Raw genomic sequence first — 13631 nt, 5'->3', positions numbered from 1 at the left:
AAAGAGCAAAACTGTCAGACACGTAGATGAACATAATTTGTTGGGGAAGAGTCAACATGGTTTTTGTAGAGGGAAATCATGCCTAACCAATCTACTAGAATTTTTTGAGGGGGTCAATAAGCATGTGGACAAAGGGGATCCAGTGGATATAGCGTACTTAGATTTTCAGAAAGCCTTTGACAAGGTCCCTCACCAAAGGCTCTTAAGCAAAGTAAGCAGTCATGGGATAAGAAGGAAAGTTGTGTCATGGATCGGTAATTGGTTAAAAGATAGGAAACAAGGGGTAGGAATAAATGGTCAGTTTTCAGAATGGAGAGAGGTAAATAGTGGTGTCCCTGAGGGGTCTGTACTGGGACCAGTCCTATTCAACATATTCATAAATGATCTGGAAAAAGGGGTAAACAGTGAGGTGGAAAAATTTGCAGATGATATAAAACTACTCAAGATAGGTAAGTGTCAGGCAGACTGCGAAGAGATACAAAAGGATGTCTCAAAACTGGGTGACTGGGCAACAAAATGGCAGATGAAATTCAATGTTGGAATTGGAAAACATGATCCCAACTATACATATAAAATGATGGGGATTAAGTTAGCTGTTACCACTCAAGAAAGATCTTGGAGTCATTGTGGATAGTTCTCTGAAAACATCCACTCAATGTGCAGCGGCAGTCAAAAAAGCAATCAGAATGTTGGGAATCATTAAGAAAAGGATAGATAATAAGACAGAAAATATCATACTGCCTCTATATAAATCCATGGTACGCCCACATCTTGAATACTGCATACAGATGTGGTTGCCCCATCTCAAAAAAAGATATATTGGAATTGGAAAAGATTCAGAAAAGGGCAACAAGTTGATTAGGGGTATGGAACGGCTTCCGTATGAGGAGAGATTAATAAGACTGAGACTTTTCAGCTTGGAAAAGAGACGACAAAGGGGGAATATGGTGTGGAGAAAGTAAATAAGAAAGTGTTATTTACTCCTTCTCATAACCCAAGAACTAGGGGTCATCAAATGAAATCAATAGGCAGCAGGTTTAAATATTTGTTAAAATATTATTTAAAATATTTTTTCACACCACGCACAATCAGTCTGTGGAACTCTTTGCCAGAGGATGTTGTGAAGGCCAAGACTATAACAGAGTTAAAAAAAGAACTAGATAAGGATAGGTCCATAAATGGCTATTAGTAGTGCCCTACCAAATTCACTGTCCATTTTGGTCAATTTCACAGTCATAGGATTTTAAAAATTGCAAATTTCATTATTTCAGTTATTCAAATCTGAAATTTCATGGTGTTGTAACTGTAGGGGCCTGACTCAAAAAAAAGGAGTTGTGTGTGTGTGGGGGGGGGTCACAAGGTTATTGTAGGAGGGGTTGCAGTACTTCTACCCTTACTTCTGCCTTGCCGGTGGCAGAGCTGCCTTCAGAGCTGAGCAGCTGCAGAGTGGCAGCTGCTGGCTGGGACCCCAGCTCTGAAGGCAGAGTCGCCACCGCCAGCAGCGCAGAAGTAAGGATGTCATGGTATGGTATTGCCACCCTTACTTCTGCGCTGCTGCCTGCAGAGTTGGGCCCTCAGTCAGTAGCCACCACTCTCTGGCTGCCCAGCTCTGAAGGCAGCAGTGCAAAAGTAAGGGTGGCATGGTATGGTATTGCCACCCTTACTTCTGTGCTGCTGATGGCAGGGCACTCCCTTCAGAGCTGGGTACCCAGCCAACAGCCGCCGCTCTCCGGCCACAACTCTCAAGACAGCGATGAAGTAAGGGTGGCAATACTGGGAGCTCCCTCAAATAACCCTGTGATCCCCTTACAACTCCTTTTTGGGTCACGACCCCCAATTTGAGAAACGTTGGTCTCCCCTGTGAAATCTGTATAGTATAAGGTAAAAGCACACCAGATTTCACGGTCCATGGCACGTTTTTCATGGCGGTGAATTTGGTAGGGCCCTAGCTATTAGCCAGGTTGGGCAGGGATGCTGTCCCAAGCCTCTGTTTGCCAGAAGCTGGGAATGGGTGACAGGGGATGGATCACTTGATGATTACCTGTTCTGTTCATTCCCTCTGGAGTACCTGGCATTGGCCACTGTTGGAAGACAGGATACTGGGCTAGATAGACCTTTGGTCTAACCCAGTATGGCTATTCTTATGTTTTTAACTTCCTTTTAAAGACTGATAGGAAAACTAATTCTTAGCAAGCATTGCAAGTAGCTAATTTATTTTGAGAGATGCCCAAATTCACAATACCTATACATACCTATACATCTTTGCACTTCTCCGCCTCAGCTGCACTATTGAGAACTTTGAACCTCAACTGAAGCCAAGGAGGTAAGCCAATTATTTCCAGACCAAAAAAAGGCTGCCTGTCATATTTTGGATTTATTTAAATCTTTGCTTCCTGCTAGTTCCACATATGCCTTGATTCATTCTTTCTTCAGAAATCCACAGTGGCATCTCAAAATCGTTATTCTTTTTTACTTAAATCAGCTTCCTTAATAACTCACCCTCTGATCGTTATCCTTTCTGTGAATGTAATTCTGCTCAATTCCCTATTTAGCTGTACTTCCGTCATTTATATTATTGCCTAGTTAATTAACTTACTGCTAGTGTAATTTTCTGCCCTAGCACTTGTGGAAGTAGAGCAAGAACTGACAGGGATTTGAAGGGGATTTCAATGCAAACAGTCTCTTCTGTGAGCAAGAGTCAGGCTAGCTGTAACCCTAATAACGCAAGATTTGTAGAAGCGAGGATTGTGTGAGGCGAGTGGGAAAGAACTGTGTGAGAAGTTGTTGCAACCTTGTGTAGATAAATATGGAATGTAGACTAGAGTCTAAATAGATGTGAAAAATAAGATATCAGGATGACCTATGTATAAACACAATGCAGCTGTTGCTCATTATTGTATGTAACAAAAGGTATAAATGCTTGCTGTAATTGTTTCTCTAGAGAGAGACCTGCCTAGGAGGGGGAAACCCTGTGTCCTAGTGCACTCTCTCCCTCTATGCACAATTGCTTGAGAATAAAGTATCTGACTTTGCTGCACCCAACCAAAGAGAGTGAGAACTCTGTTTTTCTCCAACACATTTGTCGTCTTCACTACATTGTATGTCAATTTATTTTAAAAAATTAAAACAAAATCAGTAAATTGAATCTACATTTTTACACTATAGAAATCAAAAATTGTGTGATTATCAAGGTCTCTTTTGCTTTGAGTTACCATCACCATTTTTCTAAATATTTCCCATAATATAATATAATTTTACTAAATAAAGGGAACACTTCAGATAAGTGTTAAATGCTGTATTACCACAATACAGATTAAATACATCTCCCTCTTTCTGCTGACAGGTTTGTTCCTGAAAGTGCTCCTAATATATTTAATGAGATCCATGACTAAATTAACAGCAGCAAATGCAGTCAGCACCTTGATTTGCTTATATCATTCTGCCTCAGATAAGCTAGAACCAGTTGGAATCTCACAAGCCTGTTTTTGGCCAGACATCCCTAATCTTACTCCACACATGCCAGTGGAGTAATTAATTTGACCAATACTTTCTACATAAAACCTACCTGACCAAGTCGGACAAATTCTGCTTGACGGGCCTCCTCTTTCTTCCGTGCTGATCTAGGGGATTCTGGTAACACGTCACTGAACGACCTCCTATTAAGCATGTTCTTAAAAAAAAAAAAAAGAGAGAGAGAGAGAGAGAGAGAGTCTTACTGACCCAAACTTTTTCAATTTTTTTTAAATTTCATCTGACATTACTTGACTCTGCTGTATTCTTTCAGCATTTTCCTGTGACCTCAGTTCAAGTTTAGATTACTAACAAAAAATAACTGCCCTCCCTTAAAATGTTCCTACTGATGAATCTAAGAATGCATGCTTTAGCCTTTTGATTTACAAGGTTGTGGAGTAGCTGCAATACTCTTCACATGTATCAAGGTGCTATCCAGTATATGAAAGATGACATATGCAGTAGAAAGGGAGAGCCTGAGACTTGAGGCCTAGTATAAGGGGCCTGGTGTAAGGCAGAATGTACTTTGATACGAGACAGAGGAGTTAACTCACTTCTAATGCTGTCTGACACCCATTTTGAGAGTCTCTATGTTGAAATAGCATATCCTCTGGACTTATTACCAAAAGATACAAATGGTCTTGATGGTTTGTGGAAATGATTTTGTCCTATTGAAGTAATACAAGGTCGCGCTTAAAAGCTTCCGAAGTATGAAGTTTAGCCTTTGCAGCGGATGAGTGAGGTCTTAGAAAGAACACTGGCAAGTGAATGAACTGATTTAAATGAAAGTCTGACACTATTTTAGGCAAAAATTTGGAATGAGGATGAAGAGTAACTATCCTCACGAAAGGTGGTATAAGATGGTCCTGCCATCAGTGTTTGGATTTTGCTATTCTGCAAGCAGAGGTAGTAGCCACCAAGAATGCCATATTAATAGACAAATGATACAAAGAACAGGATGACATATGTTCAAATGGAGGCTGCATCAGGAAGACTATGTTTAGGTCCCAGAGAAGGGAAAAATCCTTAACAGATGGAAAAATATGTGTTAACCCCTTCAAAAAACTAGTTACAGTAGGAATAAAATCATGGGGGAAAATTGCGTGTTCCTGTACTGAAGGATAATAGGCAGATATCAGTGCTAAGTGAACTTTACTAGATCTAGTCAAGACATCTGAATGCTTTAATGATAACAGATTACCTCAATAACAGGTACAGACCCCTCCAATGGGTAAAATTATAATGACACACCCATATTGAAAACTGTTTCCACTGGGCCCCATAAGTATGCCTTATTAAAGGTTTTAAGCTCGGAATGAGAATATGAGAATGACAAAGCCCTGGCTGGGATGATTTACCGGTAGTTGGGGTTGGTCTTGCTTAGAGCAGGGGGTTGGACTAGATGACCTCCTGAGGTCTCTTCCAACCCTAATCTTCTATAATTCTATGATCCTGTACCTCTGCAGCGGAAAGTCTATGCTCCAAGATCAGCCTACTAACATCCAGATTGTTAGCTGTAGAGACACTAAATCTGGGTGTAGAACCAGTCTTTGGTTCTGCATTATGATGTCCAGACTGATCAGTAACTTGAACTGATAAGTGTACCATCTCTGAATACTAAAACTCACCTCCCCCTCTTCCCCACTGGGGCTGTTAGGATAACTTGACCCCTGTCCAGTATTACATTCCTGAGGACCCTAGTAATTAGAGTGACCAGGGGAAAGCATGCAGACTCATTTCTCCTCCGGATCAAAATGTGCTGTTTAAAGTGGTCATGAACAGGTATGTGGAGGAATGATCCCACTTCTGAACTTTTATCTGAAGGACTGAAAGCTCGAGGGACCATTTTCTACTGAGTTGTCACCTAAATTGTTTTGAACCCCACATGAGTGTCGGACTATGAGATTGATTCCAGTAGGAGAATTCCTGTAGGCATGGGGAGAGATGATCTTGCTCCTCCTTGCCTGTTAATGTAGTGTCAAAACTTGGATGCTGGTGTCCTGAATCAGAGCTAGATGAATGGCCCTGAGTGTCACAGCTGGATGGTGGGCAGCCAGACCTGGTGGTCAGAGCTGGAGTCCACAGTCAAAAAACAGGAGTTGAGTGTCAGCTGGGTCAAGATACCAGGAGATCAGAAGCAGGAGACAAGCTTGAGATCAGAACCACAATCCAGATGCCAGGAGTCAAGAGGGGTTGGGATGCCAGGAAGTCAAGCTGGAAGCACAAGGCACACAGTCCAGAGCAGGGTGGATCCCAGTTATTTGGATAGCTTCCTGTTCCTGCTGATGGCTTAAGTAAAGTCAGTGGGCCAATCGGCTGCTCTGGGACTCTGCAAATACAACCTCAGGGGTACAGTCTCGAACTGGAGCTGGACTTCACGGGTCCTGAGTAAGCAGTTCTCAGCAGGCTACCAAGTGGAGGGTTGGAGCGTAGCAGTTCCCGCAGACCCAGATTTGAGGTCTGTGGGACATGACACTGAGTTCTAGACTGTTTATATGTAGTTAGGGACCAAAACCTTGGGTCTGCAGATGACCCAGATACGCTCTCCAGCCTGTGTGAAGGTACTGTATCTTTCACTAAAGTGTCAGTGGGAGCTGAAGACACAAACAACATTCCCGGACAGCCATTCAGAGGATCGTTCCACCAAGTATTGATGAAAGGACATTCCCGGGAACAAGCACTCGTGGAGTCATGTTGTGTCTGCTTGGCTGGTAGATCAACTTCAGCCAGACTTGGAGAGGATAAAGATGCAATCTGACATGTGGTGTCACATAAGTGCAAGTACCCATATGACCAAAGAGATTAAGACAGACATTCACTGATATCTTTGCTTGAGTCTGGACACCAATAGATGACTCATGGTGTCCAATCTGTTGCTGATCTTGCATCTAAAAGTGCTCCTGTGACCTCTACTGATTAAGAGTAAGGGCTGACTTGTCTCAATTTGTCTTAAGTCCTAGTGAGAAGAGATAAAGCACCATTCTCACTGCTTCAGTGACTTGCTGAAGCAACGTTTCTCATATCAGCCAATCATTGAAGGAAGAATAAATGTGAAGGCCTTGACTGTGCAGGTGAGCTACCCAGTATGGCTGTTCTTATGACTTATTTGCTGATTTTCATGCAATTAAAATGTAAAGAGGAAAAACACCCCTTTGCTATCCAACTTACTGTATGCAAATCAATACTCACCAGGGTGGATATCTTCTTGAGCAATAGGCCACTCAATATGCCACTGTGGGTGATATGAAGTGCATAAAGATCACGCAAGTCTTGGATTTACCTTGTGTAGATCAGGCATGAGGTCCTGGTATAAAGAACGAATCAGCATGTCTAGAGTGCGCTGCCGTTTCTGAGCAAATGTTGGGGTTTCCAAGGTGGCTTTTTCCCCATTTATTACTAAAACATATTGAATAAAGGAGGATGTGTTACTTAAAGGGGTTTCATGTCCTTTACTGAATCCAAGTTGTCTTCATGTAAGGATATTCATTGCAAAATTACTAATTTGGGTTTGTTTCACATTTGTGCATATTTTGAACTAAAAGTTCTAGTTGTATTATCATCATGACTATGAAGAGTTTTTTTAACCCTATTTTCTTTTGAGCATCTAAACTTTATTTAGCTAGTATCGTTCTTCATAGACACAAAAACAACCAGATAAAAATCCAGAAAGATACTATTTCACAGTTAATTTAAAAAGAACCATTTCCTGAATCTCAGCAAATGTGCTGAAGTTCTTTGATATATGACAAAAAATGTACCACCATACTGTCTATGTCACAGGCTGTCAGTGCAGCTGCCTTATACTTTAGAATTGTATTGAAAAGTTCAGAGTTCCTTCTGGCTAAGTTCAATGTGAGGCCCAAACAATGTCAAATACTGCTGTACAGTAACTCCTCACTTAACGTTGTAGTTAGGTTCCTGAAAAATGCGACTTTAAGCGAAACGATGTTAAGCGAATCCAATTTCCCCATAAGAATTAATGTAAATGAGGGGGTTAGGTTTCAGGGAAATTTTTTTCATCAGACAAAAGACTGTGTATATATATATATATATATATATATATATATGTGTGTGTGTGTGTATATATATATATACACACACACACACTATAAGTTTTAAACAAACAATTTAATACTGGTACACAGTGATGATGATTGTGAAGCTTCGTTGAGGTGGAGGAGTCAGAGGGTGGGATATTTCCCTTGATGAACTAGCAATTGGCTGAGCCCTCAAGGGTTAACTCTCTCACTCTACAAGGCAGCAGGAATGGAGGGAGGGGGTATGTGTGAGAGAGAGAGATGCGCATTTCCCCTTTAAGTATACTGCCTTGTTAATTAGATCAGCTTGCTGAGACCGCAGCTGCTGCAAGCTCCCTCCATCCTGAGCCCTGGTGTGTCCCCCCTGCTCTATGGAAGATGGGGTAAGTGGGGTGCAGAAGCAGGGTGGAGGGGGACACCCTGACATTAGCCCCCCTCTTCCTTCCCTCTCCCCCGGCACAGCAAGCAGGAGTCTCGGGGAGCAGCTCCAAGGCAGTGGGCAGGAGCAGCACATGGCGGGAGGGGTGGGGGGGTGGGGAGGGACACAGCTGAACTGCAGGCAGCTGCTGCACATGGAACTTAGGGGAGCGGGGAGCTGATAGGGGGTTGCCGGTCCACCCTGATTCCAAGCCCCCACCAGCTAGCTGCAAGGGGCTGCTCTTCCTGCAAGCAGTAGACAAAGCAGGCGGCTACCAAACAACATTCGAAGGGAGCATTGCACAACTTTAAACGAGCATATTCCCTAATTGATCAGCAACGTAACAACGAAACGTTAACCGGGATGACTTTAAGTGAGGAGTTACTATAATTGATAAAGCAGTTTTCAATAAATTAAGCAATTTGCCATTTTCTAATTAGATTTTATCAAAGTAATTAGAGTCATTCCTCTAGCTTTAAAGGGCAATGAGCAATCATAGATCTCGATCACACAGCCCAATAATCTCTTGGCTGATACATGAGTTAAGAGTCTACACTGCTAATCCATTTAAATATCAACGAGTATTCTTTAGTAACTTATATGAAATGAACTGGTGAGTTCTCAGTCAAGTTCCTATTGGTCAGATGTTTACATGACAAAAATCATGATTAGTACTCAGTGGCCCCCTTCCTGGGAGTCTTAGCAGGAGGTCACGGCTTGAATTAGTCCATTAAGATTGAGTTCTCTGCTCGGGAACTGGTTCATAACAGCACTAAAATATTCATAACAGCACTGAAACATACTGACTGTTTTCCATGCTGCACATTTTCTGTAGATAAAGTACTTTAGTCTCCAAAGTTGCCAGTCTGGCACCTTTTACTGCTAAATATATGAAATGGCATTAGATTAATATGTTTCTGAATATCACTCTCCTTTGTCTTTAAGAAGAAACCTTTGGAAAATGAACAATTCATTAAGCAATGGAACAAATACTTCTGAAATGCTCAAACCAGATTGGATCTGGTAACCTAGGAAGCATTAACTGCATGGGAGTTCAGTGTTTATCAGAACCAAATAGAAATGTTTGAGGGGATTCATATTCCACTGAGGCTAGAATAGCCAAACTTTAAAAAAAGACTCAATATAAAACTGTAACATTGCACAGCAGAAAAATTATTTACAATCTACAGTATCCCAAATAAGTGTGAAGAGCAGATTCTTATGTATCAGACTAAAAGTTTTAAAAGGTCTCTTTGACCTCAAAAAGACTTACACTTCACTAGTACAAAGTCCCTGAATTCCTGGTGATCTGTGAACACAGGTGGAGATGGAAGGGGAGGCCCAAAGAGAGGTACACTTTCTTCTGAAAATATTTTCAGCCTAATGAAAGAATTACTATTTATTTGGTTTGAAAGTCACATACAAAGAGTACCAGACATACTGCTTAAGCAGGAACAAGAACTATAAATTGTTACTGGGAAACATCGTATCAACACTTCAGAAATCGCAAGTCTCAATGAATGTTCTCAGGATATTCACCTGGGATCAGATGCTGACACCTGTCCATTAACTAGTACATTACTTTACATTCAGTTGACTCTTGTAGAATGATGCACTATTCAATGAGAACAAGAGTGGCAGAATCTAGTCCTTATTCAAACAAAAATGAAATTACAAACTTAACATTTCAATTACAAAATCCTACCACTGTGTACATTACCTTTTTTTTTTTAAACTGTGTATTACAGACATTTTCCAACACAAACCCTAGGCACATATATAAAAGGACCCAAGAACTAGAGTATTATAAGGAGTAACACAGTCAAAAGAGAGATTTTCCTATCTGCAAGGCTAGTTTCAATTGGGTACAGAATAAACACAATAATACTGGATTCCTCACCTGAGTATATTCTCAGTCACATTACTGAATCGGGACATAAGAGTCTTTGCTTAGGCACAGTAGAACACACTATGTGTTACAAGGTGTAACTCTTATTTGTGGGGGGAAATTCCATAGATATCAACTACATTATGCCCCACCATGGAACCGTTTACCACTCACTTTCATGATCACTTAAAAACACCCAATTCACGGAATTAGATAGGTGGACTATGAAGAATAGTTTACTTCCACTTCTACTGTAACATCAAACTAACAAAGTGAATGATTTGGTTAAAATTAGCACCTACCTGTAACTATCATTTTGCTTATTATATCTCACTAAGGCAAAAATATCTGCCATGCAAGTTAAAGAAATTAATCCATTACTTTCATGTCTATGGAGTTCACTTGTGTTTTGAAAATGCCCATTCTGTTGAAAAAGCAGATGAAATATGGTGAAATATATTAATTGTTTTATTACATTTGATATAATTCTAGTTTATGCACCTTCGATTGTTCTGGTAGGGCATCTCTTTTATGAATGTTTAAAATGGCAAGGCTTAAAAAGTGCAAGTATCTTAGTCAATGTCTACAATGAGAAGTTTTATTGCGTTTAAACACTATTTTCAACAACTGAGCTAGCTAATCTGATGGTCACAACTCTGTGGTCAGTATACATGAAGACAAGCCATATTCAGCATCATCTTAGCTAGTCACGACTGGGCTTAATGATGTTGAAAATAACTTGTTCTTGTCTACAGTTACCACAGAGTGAATTATTAAAAAACATGTTTCAACATGATAACATTTCCTAACACAGACTTATAGAAATTCTTCCATCATAATTAAGTTAAACAGAGGGCCAAGTAGGGTAGCAATGTAAATTTTCATGACTGCACCAAGATCTATTACTAATCTTGATTCATGACTCTGGTGAGAATCTAGGCAACAGCACATACGGAAAAATGGCCAGATAATTCAATGCGGATGCAAGTCTCAGATAGAAACAGATCAGAGGCATCTTGTTGTGGCAGATTTCCTTGACACTGAATGATCCTTGACATGACCTTTGAGCTGCATGACCTTCTAAGCTATAAACAGTGTCAAGGAAAACACAAATCTGAGCAACCTAAGAGTTTTTAGGGTGCTCCTAACAAGATCTAGGGACCTTTTGCCATCAGGCTCTGGGCTTTGTCTACACTAGAAAAATTAGGACCTATAATTCTCCAGTGGCACAGCTCCAACAGTGGCAGTAATATGGAGGTTGTACCGTAGCCAGTGCTCAGGTGTTTTATTATTGTCTTATCTAACTCTCCTCAATACAGGAGCATTTTTCCTACTATAGACACAGCTTAGAGAAGAGCTTTCCCAGGATGGGCAACTAGGTGAGGGGGAAAACATTGGCAGCACAATTAAATGAGCCACATGGAACGCAGATACCACCTTTGGAAAGAATTTAGGGCATGTCTGTGGCCACAATATATCTTCAAAGAATTTAGTAAAAAGATGGATCAGACAACTGGGCTTGATCCTAAGAAGGGGTGAGCATTACAACGGAAGCTGCAGGCGCGCTATACATCTCAGGACCAGGCTCTTACTCTGCTGGCTGAAGTCAGTTCCAGCAAGAAAATAACATTCCTTGTAAGAGTTTTGAGCTCATACGCATTCAATGGTTCAAAAGCTGTCAGCAGCATGGCCAGGACCACACTAATTTCCCATGATGGGGGCTTTTAAATAAGTGATTTAAACACATCAAATCCCTCATGAATTTGATAACAAGGAGCTGCAGATTACAGCTGAGCAAATAACTTGTTTTTTCAGTTCACTGGCAGTTAAAAAATAAAAATAAAATTCTGTTTGGGTCAAACCAAATCAGAAAATTTCCAAAAAATCTTGGTGAAATTAAAAGTCCATTTTGAGTTAAACAAAACATTCACAAAATGGCAGCAGGAGAAGTGGCTCACATAACTTTCAGCCCAATGGTCAGGGCACTCTCCTCGTATGTGGAAGACCCAGGTCCAAATGCTAGGCCTGGAGCAGGGATGTGAACCCACTCCCTTCTTCCCAGGTGAGTGCCCGGCATCAGGCTATAAGAAATTCTCTCTCTCTCCTGTTGAAGCTGTTCTGTTTTGTATAAATAATTAAATATTCATTGGAGTAGGCACTTAAAGTTGCATCTCCCATGTGCGTGCCCTAGCCACCAGGCAACAGAGTCATTCTCTCTTTGTGTGGCCCAATGACTATTCATAGAATCATAGAGTTGGAAGAGACCTCAGGTCATCTAGTCCAACCCCCCTACTCAAAGCAGGACCAACCCCATCTAAATCATCCCAGCCAGGACTTTGTCAAGCTGGGTCTTAAAAACCTCTCATGATGCAGATTCCACCACCTCCCTTGGTAACCCATTCCAGTGCTTCACCACCCTCCTAGTGAAATATCCAGCCTAGAACAACCCCACTGCAACCAGAGACCATTGCTCCTGGTTCTGTCATCTGCCACCACTGAGAACAGCCGAGCTCCATCCTCTTTGGAACCCCCCTTCAAGTAGTTGAAGGCTGCTATCAAATCCCCCCTCACTCTTCTCTTCTGCGGACTAAATAAGCCCAGTTCCCTCAGCCTCTCCTCATACGTCATGTGCCCCAGCCCCCTAATCATTTTTGTTTCCCTCGCTGGACTCTCTCTCCATTTTTTCGACATGCTTTCTGTTGTGGGAGGCCCCAAAACTGGATGCAAAACTCCAGATGTGGCCTCACCAGTGCCGAATAGAGGGGAATAATCACTTCCCCAATTTGTTGGCAATGCTCCTACTAATGCAGCCCAATATGCTGTTAGCCTTCTTGGCAACAAGGGCACACTGTTGACTCTCATCCAGCTTCTCGTCCACTGTAATGCCCAGGTCCTTTTCTGCAGAACTGACGCTTAGCCAGTCGGTCCCCAGCCTGTAGCAGTGCATGGGATTCATTTGTCCTAAGTGCAGGACTCTGCACTTGTCCTTGTTGAACCTCATCAGATTTCTTTTGGCCCAATCTTCCAATTTGTCTAGGTCACTCTGGACCATATTCCTACCCTCCAGCGTATCTACCTCTCCCCCCAGCTTAGTGTCATCTGCGAACTTGCTGAGGGTGCAATCCATCCCATCATCCAGACCATTAATGAAGATGTTGAACAAAACTGGCCCCAAGACCAATGCCTGGGGCACTCCGCTTGATACTGGCTGCCAACTAGACATCGAGCCGTTGATCACTACCCAATGAGCCCAACAATCTAGCCAGCTTTCTATCCACCTTATAGTCCATTCATCCAATCCATACGTCTTTAACTTGCTGGCAAGAATACTGTGGGAGACCATACCAAAAGCTTTGCTAAAGTCAAGGTATATCACTTCCACCACTTTCCCCATATCCACAAAGCCAGTTATCTCATCATAGAAGGCAATCAGGTTGGTCCGGCATGACTTGCCCTTGGTGAATCCATGTTGACTGTTCCTGATCACCTTCCTCTCCTCCAAGTGCTTCAAAATGGATTCCTTGAGGACCTGCTCCATGATTTTTCCAGGGACTGAGGTGAGGCTGCCCGGTCTATAGTTCCCCGGATTCTCCTTCTTCCCTTTTTTAAAGATGGGCAATATATATTTGACTTTTTCCAATCGTCCGGGACCTCCCCCGATGACCACGAGTTTTCAAAGATAATGGCCAATGGCTCTGCAATCACATCAGCCAACTCCCTCAGCACCCTCGGATGCATTAGATCCGGACCCATGGACTTGTGCATGTCCAGCTTTTCT

General features: G+C 41.8%; 1 protein-coding gene across 1 annotated transcript in view; it reads right to left on the bottom strand.

The window, feature by feature from the left end:
* Positions 1-13631, bottom strand: part of GARNL3 (GTPase activating Rap/RanGAP domain like 3) — a 199076-nt gene that overhangs the window by 60319 nt on the left and 125126 nt on the right. Inside the window, exons 14-17 of the mRNA XM_065418845.1 lie at positions 10156-10201; positions 9239-9345; positions 6791-6906; positions 3566-3670 (exon numbers count right to left, since the gene is read on the bottom strand). Coding sequence (XP_065274917.1) covers positions 3566-3670; positions 6791-6906; positions 9239-9345; positions 10156-10201 — 374 coding nt within the window. The remainder of the gene's footprint in view (positions 1-3565; positions 3671-6790; positions 6907-9238; positions 9346-10155; positions 10202-13631) is intronic.

This window comes from Emys orbicularis, chromosome 18, assembly GCF_028017835.1.
Source record: "Emys orbicularis isolate rEmyOrb1 chromosome 18, rEmyOrb1.hap1, whole genome shotgun sequence".
Taxonomy (NCBI): domain Eukaryota; kingdom Metazoa; phylum Chordata; order Testudines; family Emydidae; genus Emys; species Emys orbicularis.
Note: the sequence above shows the minus strand (reverse complement) of the source record. Positions and strands in the feature narration are given on the sequence as shown.